The following is a 16,321-nucleotide window of genomic DNA, read 5'->3' as shown; positions in this document are numbered from 1 at the left end:
GGTAGCTCTATTTTCAACTTTTTGAGGAACCTCCATACAGTTTTGCAGAGTGGCTGCACCAGCTTGCATTCCCACCAACAGTGTAGGAGGGTTCCCCTTTCTCCGCATCCCCGCCAACATCTGTCGTTTCCTGACTTTGATGACTTTTTTTAATTTTGGAAAATATTCAGTCCTTACCTCTTCAAATATAGCTTCTCCTTTAATCACTCTTTCCTTTCCTTCTGAGATTTCAATTAAAAATAAGTAAATAAAAAAATAAGTAAATCCTTCACACTCTATCCTTTAAGTCTCCTCTGGTTATCTGTTGCTGTATCACAAACTAATTCAAAACTTTAATGGCTTAAAACAGCAACCATTGTATTATACTTGTCAATTCTGTTAAGTCCGAATTCTAGCAGTGCTTGGCTAGGTCATAGTTTTGCTCCTCCTGGTGTCAAATGTAGTGATTCAGTGGTATTCAGCTGGCATCTGGGTTTATCTGGAGGGTCCAAAATGGCTTCACTCACGTGCCTGATGCCTTGGTGGAGAATGGAAAGCTAGACTCTCTGGGACTCTTGACCAGAAGGCCTACATGTGACATCACCAGCATGACAGCACCAGGGTAATCAGATTTCTTACATAGCGGCTGGGCTTCTTCCAGAGAGGGCATCTCAGGAGAACTAGATGTAAGCTACACAGTATTTTCTGAACCAGCATCACTTCCACCACATCTATAGGTCACAAATTTCTGTTATATTGGTCACAAATGAGTCCTAATGCCAGGCCAGATCAAGAGGAGGGGGACTACATCTTACCTCTTGAATTGGAGAATGGCAAGGTCATATTTTACAAGAGCATATAGGACAGAACATATTGGCACATCCATTTTTGGAAAATACAGTTGGCCATAGTCTTTTATTATCTCTTTTGTATTTTCCATTTAAAAAATCTCTGGATGCTGCATTCCATACTATTTCATTTTACTTACCTACTAGTTCACCAATTCTTTCTACATGATGCATAAGTGTTTTAATAACTGTATACAATTCCTAGATCTTAAGTCTCTGAGTTTGTTTTGGCTCTCTGTTGTTTCTGTGGCTTATTTATTTTTTTCATTTTGTTTTGTATCCTTTATCTTTGTGTTCTGGACATTGTATCTGAAATATTTGTGAAAATGAGTTGAGGCCTAGGATGTTGAGAGGTTTTATGTTTTCTTCTGGCAGATGTCTGCAGGCACTGCCAACCCAAGACTTGCATAAATTATGATTAAGAATAGAAATTTGCGCGTCAATGAAGTGAGTTAACTGGTTTACTGTTACCTTGAGGATATAGACCTTTGGGGACCCAGCTTAAAGTGGGCATTGTTTACATCTACTTTTACTCTCTTGATAATACCAACAAGTCTTATCTGAATGCTGTCAATATGCTTATAACTCCCAAATTTATTCATCTTTAGCATGGACTTCTTCCTTGGACTCCAGACTCATATATCCAACTGCCTATTCAACATCTCCACTGGAGGTCTAGTGGGCGTCTCAAACTAAATATGTTCAAAACAGACCCTTGAGTGTTTCCTCAAATAAATCTGTTCTATCTCAAGCCTTCCACATCTCATTAAATGTCACCATCATCCACCTAGTTGCTTAAGAAAAAAACTAAAAATCTTCTTTGAGTCCTTTCTCCCTATTCCCCCCATATTGAATCTAACAGCAAATCCTGTCTGCTTATCCTCAAATTATGCTCAACATCTTTCTGTTTCTTTTGATTTTTACCACCACTCTTTTGGTCTAAATAATCTGTCTTCTTTTACCTGGATGATTACAATCGCCTCTTAACTGGTCTCCCTGCCTCTCTATTCTTGCCCATGGAACTTGTGTTACTGTTTACTTGGTACTCTCTGGAGTTCAGACATACATAAAAAGACCTGCTCTTGCCTCCCCACATCCATCATTTACTAATTTATTCAACAGATATTTGAGTATCTATCACATGCCAGGCACTGTTTAAGGTTCTGGGGATATACCATTGAACACCACCTTCAAAATTTGTGTTCTCAATGAACTTACTTTCTAGTTGGGGAACATAGACAATAGACAAGTAAATGTATACTATTTCAGGTGCTAGTAAGTTCACTGAAAAAGTGTGGCAGGAGCTATATGTATATACAGTGTTCAGGGAAAGCCTGATAAAATGAAACTTAAGCAGCAACCTGGAGGAAGTGAAAGAATGAATAGCAGGATATCAGAGGATGAGACACAAAGTGCAAAGGCCTATAGAAAGGTATACATTTTTTGCATTTGAGGAAGAACAATGAAGCCAGTGTGGCTGGAACAGAGTGAGCAAGAAACAATGGTAGAAGAGATCAGAGAGGTTTCAGAGGGTCAAATCTCAGAAACTTGAAGGCCATGATGAGGGCTTTGGAATTTACTAAGGGTGAGAAGGAAATCCACTGGAAGGTTTGGAGCAGAGAACAATAATCAGAATCACAATTTGAAAATTTGCTTTAGCTGCTGTGTTTGGAAAAGGGCCACGCTGGAAGCTGCAAGTCTAGTTAAGAGGCTATTACAATAATTTGGGTGAGAATTGAGGATGATTTAGACCAGAATGGTAGCCACTGAGATGGAGAGAAATAGCTGGATTCTTTTCCACCTATTCTTTCTTTAAACCACTCCAAAAAGTCTTTTATCTCTATTATTCCATAAAAACTACATTTTCAAGGCCACTGTTGGTCTTTACATTACTAATTCTCAGTCCTCATCTTAGTTGAACTCTCAGTAGTATATGATAGTTGATTACTCCATCCTTGATGTGTGTTCTCACCTGGTCTCTCTGACACCAATTTTCCTTCATTTTTCTACTAACCTCATGCCAATCTTTCTCTTTCAACTTCACTGGTTCTTCATTTCCCTGACCTTTAAATGTTAGACTGCTCTGGGTATTAGTTCTTTGAACTCTCCTCTTTTCTGTTTACATTCATTCTCATGATGGTCTATTCTTATGCAGATAAAATCCAATTGTATATCTCCATCTCAGATATCTTCTTTGAACTTGAGATTCACATATAACCTCCCTACCTTACCATGTACAAAAGTAGTCTCTTAATTTCTGCCCCTTCCCAAAACCTGCTGTTTGTCCAGCCTTTTCCTTGGCAGTCAATGACCATTCCTTCTTTTTAGTTACTCTAAACACTGAAGTTATTCCTAACTCATCTTTTTCTCTCACAACCACATCTAATCCATCAAAGAATCCAATTGGCTTTAATTTCAAAAAACAACCAGAATTTGATTATGAACTGAGTATTGAATAAGATGAAAATGCACTGTAATGGAAAGCTGGAGATGGTTGACTAGGAAACTGGAGAGGTTGGCCTTAGGTGCATAGTCTATTTATTGTCATAAGCATGAAGACAGTATATAGTTACAGATGTCAATAAATGTGTTGGGAGTCTGGAGGTTCACTGCACAAGCATTAGCTATGAATGAGAAGGGCTGTTGGAGAATGGGTTAAAGGGGTTGGAGATTTAAGGAAAAAGTAGAAAATGTAAGAAAGGGGTCCAGGACAGTGGGAAAGTCAGTAGACTAGGGAAATATTCTATAGTTGCTATGCAGCAATAAGGGACCATTTGAGGTAGAGAGCAAGGTCAGACAGTGACAATGAGTAATGAAGAGGGCACCTAACCTTCCTCTAGGACCTCTATTATCTGACCACTACTCATCTTTACTACCTTGTCTCCCATAAACCCCTCCCCCCAGTTTTTGCTGTACTCCAGTCATACTGGTCCTTTTTTGTTCCTCAGATTTGTTCCATTCACAGGGCCTTTGTATTTTCTATTCCCTCTGCTTGGAAACATCTCTCAGAGCTCCATCAGCTGTCCTCTTATCATCATTTAGGTCTCAATTCCACAAAGAGGATTTCTCTGACCACCACAGCTAAAGTAACACCTCCAGTCACTCTCTATCATATTATTTGATTCTGTCTTTTGAATAGCACCATCAAGATTTCCCTATTTATTTTTCTACTAATTATCTCTTGCTCTCCCCAAATGAATGTAAGCTTCTTCTTTACTGTACCCCAGTGTCTACAAATGTGTCTGGCATAAAGTAGGTGCTCAATAAAAATTATTTGTTGACTGACTGACTCTCCTTAAGTTTATTTTATTTTATTTTTTTTAAAAGATTTATTTGTCAGACAGAGAGAGAACACAAGCAGGGGGAGCGGCAGGCAGAGGGAGAGGGAGAAGCAGACTCCCCTGCTGAGGAAGGAGCCCGATGCGGGGTTCAATCCCAGGACCCTGGGATCATGACCTGAGCTGAAGGCAGATGCTTAACTGACTGAGCCACCTAAGCATCTGTCTCCTTGTCTTCCAAATTTCTCTGCGCTTTCTCTTCCTTGCCCAACCTCCCTCTGCTCCCCTAACAACCACATCCTCCCACTTTGCTCCCTGGATCCCCAGTACCATGGAAAACAACTTTCTCTGCATCCTCAACCTCTTCACCACACACTTCACTTCTTCCTCCTGCCTCTCTCAGAACCTTTTCACAAGACTAAGACTACTCCTGCAGCTCATAAGGTTGACTTCCTTCCTGCTTCCCATTGATGCTTCTTGACCCTGATTCCTGTACCCTTTTGTAAGCCCCCTTTCTCCTCCATCTCACTAGAGTAAGAGTTTCATGCCTTCTGGATTTATCATTGTCTTTCATTGTTGGTGTCATCATCTAACCTCCTATTTACTCCTTAGCTTCATCTAGACTTTGCTACCTGGATCTCAGGGTTCTTCCTTCCTTTTTAAGCAATCTTTGGAGTCTCATTCCTGCAGATAAGCTGTGCCTTTTCTATTATTTCAGCACCTGGTAAAGTCAAATGTTGCACTAGCAGGACAGAGGAATGATCAATGCACCCATACCTGTTTCTTACTCACCCATAATCCCAGAGACGCTCCACTGCAGCAATGAAATAGTGTCGTGTTCTCTTTTGAAAGCTGCGGAGGCCCTGATTTTCATCTTCACCATAGATGTCAAAATCTTCTCTCTTCATTTCAATTGAGAAGGTGTCATCATACTCAAATTTGTCTTCCTCTGGCTGAAGAGTACTAAGGGTTATTTCCCTTTGATGGCGTTTTGAGACTGGTGGGTTTTGAGAGCACAACCTTCCAGTCCCTCCTTGCTTTGCCCAGGTGGCTTCTCTTTGGGGCTTATCTTGTTCTTCATTTATTGCTGTTATTGAATGATTATTTTCACAAGGGCCCAGGGGCAAAATGGTGTCCTTTCTCTTAAAAGCTGTGTTTTTCTGTGACTTCTTTTGGGATTTCCACTCTTCTCTTGGTATCTGGGTAGCAGAGTGGTTATCCCAAGCAAGGGGACCCAGCAGCTTGGAGGGAATCTTCTCAGAGCTTTCTGTTGCCCATTTCAGAAAGGGCACTTTTCCAGGTCTATTTGTTTTATTCAATTTAATAGGTCCCTGTGTTTTCTGAAGAAAGATCTTTTCCATGAGATCCAGGTGGCCAGGAGAATCATTGCTAGTTTTTGTAGGTAAAGAGTCTTGATGAACATGAACTTTAGGCAGTAATTCAACTTTGCCAGATGTTTTAGACAAGCCTGGTTTCAAGAGAAGAGTGTTTTCAAGTTTCTTGTACGGGGGTTGGTTTGTGGCACTTTTCCCCATGGAGCTGAACTTTCCTTGACCTCCAATCATTTCTAAGGTTAGGAAGGCTAAAGAAAGGTTATTTCTTTTGGCTTCTTGTAAGAAATGACTCCTTTCTTGGACCCTAGAACTCCTCTCCCTAAAGGTATAATTACAGGCTGATGCTGGAAGATGAGAGGAGTTGTCTTGGGATGGGATCTTGGTCAGATCTGTATGTCTAATTGATGGAAATGCTGATACTTTTGCAATAGGTAATGCAGAATCATTCATTTGAATAAGGCCATGAATCCTCATAGAACAATCTGATAGGAGGGACTGAGTAATGGCTCTTTTTTCTTTCTCATTGTACTCTATCTTTGTGAGGGTGCCCTGGGTCAAATGGTTCATGTTTTTGGACCACTGGGTTGAGGTGTCATTCAAAATTACCCACCTTTCAAATTTTATTTCTTCTAGTGAGAGTCTGGGTTCTTTCAAAGCCCGCTTACCACGTTGAGTGATAAGATGCTGACTTGGATTAGGAGACATCCTTGTAGTGCTTGGAAATCCCTCTACCATTTGCTTTGTTTGATTTCCCAGGCCTCCCAAGTTTGCTTCTTCCCTTATTTTTGAGAAGTTGGCCATGTGAATCCCGTCTCTATGTGCTGAATCATTTAATGACCTGGTGTCTTGAAGTATTGGAGTATATGGCTGCTCATCTAAACCTTCTACATTTTGCTTAGTGCTTAGTAAGAAAAGGTTCTTCAGGAAATTCTTAGTGCCAATCACTGTATATACCTGAGGCAAAACCATATTCTCTTGGGTTAATTTTTCCTTTCTTTCTATCTCTTCCTGAGATTTTTTTTCTTGATTGTATGTATCATTTTCTTGGACATTAGCCAAATTAGTAAAAAATATGCTCTTGCTCTTTGGAAAAATAATCTCTTTGAGTCCTATGTCCTTTGTAAATTCATCCTCTCCTATTACCACTTTCTCCTCTGACAAAAAATTCTTATCTTTCACAGATTTTTCTGATCCTAAAGATGTTAATTGTTTTGGACTGGGCCTTTGCTCAGAGCTTAGGGAGTTCTTGCCATGGGTCCTTTTTAACCAATTTGCTGAATCTGGCAAGAACGGTATCTTGAAGAATGATAGATCTGGATTTTCTGTACCTAGTGGCACAGGGCCTTCTTTTCTTTGGTGGGCCATTTCCACATTTTTTGATGAAGTGGTTTTATTTGACACATGATTTAGCCCCAAAGCTGTAATATTTCTGTCCATAAATGTTTCATTATGAATCAAAGAAGTCACTTCTTGTAACTCAGTATTACTTTCTAATATAGCATCTTGCCAGACTGATGTACTGTTCTCAATAAATAATGTTGGGACATCAACATGAGTCTTTCTATTAATTGTTGAGTTAATTGATGTCTTGTTTGTCTTTACCAAAGAGATATTAACTTTGAATAAAGCATTATCTTTGATTAATGAAGCAGGTCCACGAACTCTTTCTTCTTTAAATAACCTATTACTCTCCATTGATAATACATTTTCTCCCAGTGAACTTTCTTGACTATTCATTAAAGCTGCTTCTAACAACTTGGAATCATTATCTCCTTCACTCAAGCCCAAAGGTACACCAGACTGAATAAGGTGAGATGAATTTTTGCCAAATACAATGGTACCTAAATGACTATTAAAGTGAACTGACATATTTGGGGGTTCTAAGGAATCTGTCTTTTCAGGACTTGCTGCCAACTTGTCTGATGGAATTGTTGGTGAAGTCATTAGACTGTCTGATGAACTAGAAATCTTTAAATCAGGTTTATTCAACTCTACTGTTACAGTTGTCCCCAAATTCTCATTTAATCTTAATTGCAGTTCTGGCTTAGGAGTAAATACTCTGTCCCCACTGTGATGGAGCTCTGGTCTGAGACTTGCCACTTCAGATGGGGCCTTGTTTCCTTCTATTGCTCCAAGTAAATAACCATCAGCTTCATGTGTGGCTTCTTGGAGATCAGATAAGAATAATCCATGTGGAGTAGGATTCTGTCCCAGCAGCATCAACAAATCACGAGAGGAGACACTCTGTGCTTTAAGCAGCGGTGTTCTTTCTGCAGACTGAGGGTCAATCTTCTCTATGTCATTTTCTGGAGTTGTGGTGGCTTTGAATTGCTTTTGCTTGGTGCTAGGATGCCTTGACTTCTGGGAGAAGCTTCTGGGTGCAATGACATTGTTTTCATTCAGCAAGGAAATTGGAACATCTTCATATGTGTCCTCATAATAATCACCAATGTTCCTGTTACAACTAGAAACCTTCAGTAAGGCTGTCATGCCTTTGTTCCGAAAGTCTGAGTTGTGGCACCCCAGAACCCACAGACCTGGAGATGAGGAAGAATAAGACTCTGGTTACTTACAACCCAGGTCCCAAGCAAGTTCTGTATTAGTGGTTCTCTTCTATTCCCAGATAATGAAAAAATACTAGTCAGTATCATTTTATTACAGGTCATCAGGTAAAATCCCTGGCACAAAAACAGTCCAACAATGGTAGTGAAAGTGGTTTTTGCATTGCTGCTATTGGGTATATCTGTCTGTAATTACAAGAAAGGCCTTTGATTAAAAATGGATATTGGGATAAAAATGGAGAAATGTAATTAACATACACATTAGTAGAGAGTCTTTTTTTAAAATAGATTTTATTTATTTATTTGAGAGAGAGAGAGAGAGCACGCAAGCATGAGCTGGGGGGGGAGGGGCAGAGGGAGAGGGAGAGGCAGACTACCTGCAAGCAGGGAGCCTGATGCAGAGCTCGATCCCAGGACCCTGAGACCATGACCTGAGCCGAAGGCAGATGTTGAATTGACTGAGCTACCCAGGCGCCCCCAATAGTGGAGTCTTAATAGTCACACAGAAATCTTTTTTTAAAAAGATTTATTTTTTTTATTTTAGAGAAAGTGTGCATGTGAGCTGGGGGAGGAGCACAGGGGGAGGGAGAAGGAAGGGGAAAGAATCTCAAGGAGACTTGGTGCTGAGTGCAGGGCCCGACATGGGGCTCGATCTTACCACCCTGAGATCATGACCTGAGCTGAAACCAAGAGTAGGATGCTTAACTGACTGAGCCACCCAGACTCCCCCACACAGAACTCTTTGATGATGATAATGACTTAATTCATGAAACTTTATGTAGGCTAGCTATGGCACAGGTTCTCAGAGTCGGATTGCCTGGGTTTAAATTCTAGCTCTACCATTTACCAGCTGTGTGACTTTGAGCAAGTCAACTGAGCTCTCTGAGCTCCAGTTTTCTAATTTATAAATGAGGCTAATAGCATCTATCCTATCATATAAAGTATTCAAATCATATAACACAATGACTAGCTTCCACTGTCATCAATTTGCAGGATAAGTAAGCACAAGGGAGTAGGACTTAGGTTTAGGATACACATAATATAAAATTCCACTACAGGGCTAGCAATATTAATTTCTACTATGAACAGGATTATTCAAGTGAAAGAATTTCATAGTGGTAAAGTAGATACATAAACATAAGTTAAAAAAAATACACATTTACCAAGCAACCCATCAGGTACCTTAACAGTCTCATCATCTTGCATGACATTTGCAAGCAAAATCTTAACTGAATCCAGCTTTCCCTCAAAGGGAAAACTTTCCCCCAAGAATATTTCCATAGACACCTATAAGATAATGGGATGCCCATGGAAAAGGTTTTTATGGTCAAATGCATTTCAGAATTAATGCACATTGCACTCTGTGTGCAGCCAGATAATCAAATGGGAAATGAGAATACATTTTCTATCATACAAAGATTTAGAAAATCTACTTCTAAAGCAACCACTCTCAGGAAGTGATGAAAGTGTGTTTTCAAAACAAAGGAGTATATTGTATATTTAAAAAACAGGATGACATGGGATCCAGGAAAGAGGCACCTATGCTGAAGAAGGATGAAGAAAAGTCCCAAGTTAATAACTGATACTCAGTCAATTCTAGAAAGAACCAGCCCAGACTGGATGAGGATGCATGGGTCCAGGAGGTCAGTCTCTAAGTAAAAAGAATACACTGTATGATAAAACTCGTGAAAAAAAAAAAAAAGAGAATAACCAAAGGGAAAACATTATAATAAGAACAGTAAAACAATTAGAAGTTTCAATTAAACAAGTTATAAAAATAAGAAATGAAATCCTATTTGATTCCATAGTGAACATATGTTTGTGGATTGGGAGCCTAATTTCATAACATTTAAAGGATATTTTTGATGGTGTAAAACTAGGTTAGGTCAAAGGATACAAAAAGACAGATTCAAAGGGCTACACGTACCCTGATGCTCATGGCAGTACTATCAACAATAGCCAAACTATGGACAGACCCACATGTCCACTGACAGATGAATGGATAAAGAAGATGTGGTATACATACACAATGGAATATTACTCAGCCATCAAAAAGAATGAAATCTTGCCACTCACAATGACATGGATGGAGCTAGGGTGCATTATGGTAAGTGAAATAAGTCAGTCAGAGAAAGACAAATATCATATGATTTCACTCATGTGGAATTTAAGAAACAAAACAGATGAACATATGGGAGGGGGAAAAAGAGAGGGAGGCAAACAAACCATAAGAAACTATAGAGAACAACTGAGGGTTGATGGAGGGAGGTGGGTGGGAGATGGGCTAGATGACTGACAGGTATTAAGGAGGCACTTGTGATAAGCACTAGGTGTTGTATGTAAGTGATGAATCACTGAATTCTACTCCTTTTTAAAAAGATTTTATTTATTTATTTGAGAGAGAGCAAGCAGGGGGAGGGGAAGAGGGAGAGAGACAACCAGATTCTGTGGTAAGCACGGACCCATTGCAGGGCTTGATCTCATCCTGAGATCATGACCTGAGCTGAAACCAAGAGTCAGACGCTCAACTGATTGAGCCACCCAGGTGCCCCTGAATTCTACTCCTGAAACCAATGTTACCCTATATGCTAACTAACTAGAATTTAAATAAAAATTTGAAGGAAAAAAAACCATGTTGGGTCAGAGTAGACTAGGACTGGAGCTGAAATGAGTAATTTAAATAAGGTCTTTGACTCTTAAAATTCTACTGTTATAACTTAGACATAACCAGTTCCTTTTTTTTCCTAAGAAGGACAGTAACTGACCGAGAAAAGGGAAAATGAAACTCCATAAGCAGGTTTGGAATGACATACACCAAACTCTGAGAAGAGCCTGGGATTGGGAATAGTAGTTTAAAAAAGTTATATCTGTACTTGTTGAAATTTTGTAATGAGAACAACTTTTTGTATTACACGCATGAATAAAAGTTAATTTAAAACATTATAATTAATTAAATCTCAACCCAAGAGCTTAAAGAAGAGTTGACTCTAATGAAAAACAATAAAATAACCAAATAAAAATAAGAAATTCTACATGTACAAAATTTAAAATAAGAAAGAAGATACAGTTACAGTTGTGAAGAAAATTAAAAGAATTATAATTCCCTTGGAGACACCAGCTGCCAATCCCCTCCTCCAACTTCTGACACAGGCATAAGATGCCCAGCCAAGTTAGAGACTTACAAATATATAGACCAGTTAGTCTCCTGCCTCAGTGATATAACCGGGGCTTTCAGTGAACTAATTATTTTTGTAAGCTGTTATCAATCTTGGAATTAGTTTTTATCAAAGTAACCCAGAGAGACAGATCCCAGCTGATCACAGGTAGGTAGGAGCACATCTCAGGCTCCAATAGACAAGAGCTCTTTGGTCATCCAAGGCTAGTACAATATCCCTAGTATGGAATATTAAGCAATCTTTTAAAAATAATTATGCTTGTCTATATTTATTAGATGTATATATAGAAAAACATTGAATATATCATTAAGAAACAAAGCAGGTTACAAAACATGATATAACCACCATTCTACTATCTGTTTCCATGAGTTTGACTTTTTCTTCTTTTTTTTTTTTTTTTAGATTTCCCACATAAGTGATTCCATACAGTATTTGTCCTTGTCTGGCTTATTTCACTTAGCATAATGCCTTCCAGGTTCATCCATATTGTCATAAATGGTGGTTTCTCCTTTTTGTGGCTGAATAATATTCCATTATATATATCACATTTCCTTTATCCATTCATCCATCAATAGGCACTTAGGTTATTTCCATATATTGGCTATTGTGAATGATGCTGCAATAAACACAGGAGTGCAGATATGTCTTTGAAATCATGATTTCATTTCCTTTGGCTATATACTCAGAAGTGGGATTGCTGGATCATTCTATTTTTTTTTTTTTTAAAGATTTTATTTATTTGACAGAGAGAGACACAGCAAGAGAGGGAACACAAGCAGGGGGAGTGGGAGAGGGAGAAGCAGGCTTCCCGCGGAGCAGGGAGCCTGATGCGGGGCTCGATCCCAGGACGCTGGGATCATGACCTGAGCCAAAGGCAGACGCTTAACGACTGAGCCACTCAGGCGCCCCGGGATCATTCCATTTTTAATTTGTGAGGAATCTCATATTGTTTTCTAGAGTGGCTGCACCAGTTTACATTCCATCAACAATGCACGCGGGTTCCTTTTTTTCCATATCTTCACCAGCACTTGCTATCTCTTGTCTTTTTAATAATAGGCATCCTAACAGATGTGAGGTGATATCTCATTTTGGTTTTGATTTACATTTACTGATGATTAGTGATTTGAACACCTTTTCATATACCTATTGGCCATTTGTATGTCTTCTTGGGAAAAATTTAATGGTATCCCTTAAGTCCTGTAGGCTTTCTTCATTCCTTTTTTTTTTTCTCAGACTGGATAATTTCAAAAGACTTGTTATTGAGTTCACAGATTCTTTCTTCTGTTTGATTAAGTCTGATGTATTTTCCCCCCATTTCACTCATTGTACTTTTTAGCTCCAGAATTTTTAAAGTGATTTCTCTTTTTTGAACTTCTTATTTTGTTAATGTACTATTTTCCTAATTTTATCGAATTGCCTGTTTGTGTTCTCTTATATCTTGCTGAGCTTCCTTAAAATAATAAGTTTGTGTTTCTTTACAGGCAATTTGTAGATTTCCATTTCTCTGGGGTCAGTCATTGGAAAGTTACTGTGTTCTTCTGGTTGTGTCAGGTTTGATGTCTGCACATTTGAGGGAGCAATCACCTCCTCCAATCTGTATGGACTGACTTGATTGGGAGTGACTTTCACCTGTGGGTGGGGTTCAGCAGGTCCAGTTACAGGAAGGGTAGCATCATTTCTATGCAGCTCTGTCAGCTGAGGTTAATGTCAGTGAAGAATGGAGGGGGAGGCCCTTGGTGGCCAAGGCTGTGTCTGGTAGCAGTGGCGGTGAGAGTTGTTGGAGGCTGGCTGGGGTCCTCTTGTTTCCTTTTCACCACAGGGCAATGTCCTAGCTGGGGTCCAGGTCTCTGGGGCATGCCCCACTGCCTAGGCCCTGGTGGGTGGGGTGCTCTGGTGGCTTGGTGCTTGGGGGCAGGGATGATGGGGTACTGTGGTGGTGCCTCAGGCCCTGAGGATGGCAGGTGCTATGGAGGCCTAGGCCCCAGGGAGCAGGGCCAGCATCATATCCTTGGGGAGAAGATACAGCTTAAACTCTGAGCAGCTCTGTGAGCTGGCTTCAGTATCTGTGAAGACTGTGGAGGTCTTCAGGTGGTGATTAGAGTTGCTAGAGTCCTCCTGTTTCCTTTCCCCATGAGAAGAAATCCCTCAGAGCGGATTGATACATTAATATATTACAATACGATTACCTCTATCACATCATATAATTATCATTTATTTTTTATGGTGATGTGTGGTTAAAGCAGAGAGTGTAAAGTGAGGTGTGTAGTGATAAAAAGATGTATTGAGACCCACTACAACATGGATGAATCTTGAAAACATTACACTGAATGAAATAAGCCAGACACAAAAGGACAAATATTGTATTATTCTACTTATATGAAATACTCAGAAGAGGCAAATTCCTACAGACAGAAAGTAGATTAGTGCTTGTTAGGAAAGGGGGGATGGGGAGTGACTGCTTAATGGTAAAGGGTCTCTTTGGGGTGATAAAAATATTTTGGAATTAGATAATAGTAATAGTTGCACAACACTGTGAATGTACTGGAAGCCACTGAATTGTATACTTTTAAAAGGTTAAAATGGTGAATTTTACCTCAATAAAATAAACAAAAGGGATCAGACTTTACCATGTTGAACACAGGAAATCTCTAGCGGCTTTGGCTTGAGCTTTGTAATTAGTGATATTCTGTTAAAATTTTTTCCTCAAGACACATAAAGCAGAGTTTTAATTTGTCTTTAGAATTTAAGTGATCACCAAAATAATTTAAAAGCTTCTCAAAATATTGATATTTAAAATATTTTTTTCTCTGCTTATACACACACACATACACATACAGACACTTTCTCTCTTTGGCTTAGACAATTACAACCATATTATACATACTGTTTCATAATCTTTTCGTACATATTTGATTCATTCATTAATGGGAAAATATTTATTAAGCATTTATTATAGGCCAGGAACTATAAACTTTAGAGATACAGTGATGAATAAGATAAACAAGGTCTCTGTTCTCAGAGTTTGCAAATTAGATATAAAACAGATAACAAAGACATAAACATAAATATAAAAGATACTTTCAGAGACATTATTGGAGTTCTGTCAGGTTCTTCTTTACTCACTTCCCACAAAAGTACAGTACTTGAAGTAAGATAAGTTTCTGGGTATAAAGGTGAACATATGTTTATATATGATGAGATTGGCTTTTATTCCCCAGAAATTTTCCTATGAGAGTTTTATCTCCAGAAAAGCCTTCCATGTAAGAGAATAACTATAATCTGCAGGTAGTTTTATGTGCTTTCCTCTGCAGATGATAGAGGTGGGAGGGACTGGAGCACAGAGTGGCCTAACACTTGTTACTAAACTGTATAATTGAAGCAACAATCTGTGTTGGATTTAGGCCAGGTCAGTGTTCCTCCTGATCACAGGGCTGGTGCTTTCAAAAGCCTTGCAGTGGTTATGGAGGGAGAGAGAAGATGAGAAACTGCCAGCCACATTCGTCCTGAAGGGTTCCCAGTGGTTTGAGGGTATGTGTACAAAGAGAGATTACAATGCATTCCCAAAGGCTTCTAGGGGGTATTTATAAGAGTACACAGTTCACAAAGCACACAGAAACATATTTAGCTTCACCTGTTAATTGCATGTATAAATGTATATTCACCACTATAGTTTAATAAACACACTTATAATTTTGGCCAATGGTAAGTAAGGCACTTTTTAGAGGAAAGACTTTAAAGTTAAATACCTGATATATTGTCATTAAAATGCCTTGCAATTATTAAGATCACTTGAACCATTTAGTATTGGCCACATATGAGCAAATGCATGGCTAGTGAAGTGATCACAGCTGTTAGTAAAAGAGTAATATAAATAACTGGGGTGCCTGGGTGGCTCAGTTGGTTGGGTGTCCGACTCTTGGTTTCAGCTCAGGCCCTGATCTCAGGGTCATGAGATTGAGCCCTGCGTTGGGCTCCAAGCTCAGTGCAGAATCTGCTTAGGACTCCTTCTCCCTCTCCGTCTGCCTCTTCCCACCGCTCTCTCTCTTTCTCAAATAAATACATAAAATCTTAAAAAAAGAATAACATAAATAACTAACCTGGGTTTTCCATTGACATGAAGACAGTTTCTCCTGAGAATGGGAATAGGGTAAGTGTGTCTTCATAGACCATTTTATGTTTGAAGGTATATCCAGAGAAGAAGACAGACAGGAAGTCAGTTTGTGCTCCAACACTTAGAATGTACCAGTATGCCACCTCATGCAAACAAACTGACAGCTGCAAGTTGTCAAAAACATAGCCATTGATGCCTGCAAAAGAAATGGGGAGCAAGAGGTTTTAGCAGTATCCGGATTTATTATTTGAGATTGTCATGATATGATTAGAAATAATTATATGTTATGTCCATTACCTTATTCCCAAGAAGAGATAGCATTATACTTTCCAAAAAAAGTAGATTATTAATACTTGATCAGCTAGGTCCCAAACCCAAAGTGAGAAGAATCACAGACCTTGACCCTTCATGAACTGGACGGAGGAAATACTACAAAAGATGGCACTGATTTATACAATCGGAATATTGGCTGCCAATTAGATAAATGTATTATATCAATGTTAAATTTTCTGAATTTCATAATTCCACTTTGGTTACATAAGAGAATATCTGTATTCATAGGAAATGCACAATGAAGTACTAAGAGATAAAAGGGCAACCTGTTCTCAATTAGAAAATAAGTAATAAGGGGCGCCTGGGTGGCTCAGTCGTTAAGCGTCTGCCTTCAGCTCAGGTCATGATCCCAGGGTCCTGGGATGGAGCCCCGCATCGGGCTCCCTGCTCGGCGGGAAGCCTGTTTCTCCCTCTCCCACTCCCCCTGCTTGTGTTCCCTCTCTCGCTGTGTCTCTCTCTGTCAAATAAATAAACAAAATCTTTTTTAAAAAAGAAAATAAGTGGGCGCCTGGGTGGCTCAGTCGGTTAAGCGACTGCCTTCGGCTCAGGTCATGATCCCAGGGTCCTGGGATCGAGTCCCACATCAGGCTCCCTGCTCTGCAGGGAGCCTGCTTCTCCCTCTCCCACTCCCCTTGCTTGTGTTCCCTCTCTCGCTGTGTCCCTCCGTCAAATAAATAAATAAAATCTTAAAAAAAAAAAAA

The 16,321-nt window shown here is 39.4% G+C and overlaps 1 protein-coding gene across 11 annotated transcripts in view; it reads right to left on the bottom strand.

The window, feature by feature from the left end:
- Positions 1-16,321, bottom strand: part of F8 (coagulation factor VIII) — a 133,697-nt gene that overhangs the window by 47,100 nt on the left and 70,276 nt on the right. For 10 of the 11 annotated variants that reach the window (XM_081807991.1, XM_031031877.2, XM_031031875.2 and 7 more), the window contains 2 exons: positions 15,274-15,483; positions 4,898-7,976 (listed from right to left, as the gene is read on the bottom strand). In XM_081807991.1, coding sequence (XP_081664117.1) covers positions 4,898-7,976; positions 15,274-15,483 — 3,289 coding nt within the window. Of the gene's footprint in view, positions 1-4,897; positions 7,977-15,273; positions 15,484-16,321 lie in introns of those variants that run through there. The other variant, XM_031031885.2, reaches the window with a different exon arrangement.

Source organism: Leptonychotes weddellii, chromosome X (assembly GCF_054177405.1).
Source record: "Leptonychotes weddellii isolate Sample4059 chromosome X, ASM5417740v2, whole genome shotgun sequence".
NCBI lineage: Eukaryota > Metazoa > Chordata > Mammalia > Carnivora > Phocidae > Leptonychotes > Leptonychotes weddellii.
The sequence above is the reverse complement of the archived record's forward strand: the minus strand, read 5'-3'. Positions and strand labels throughout refer to the sequence as shown.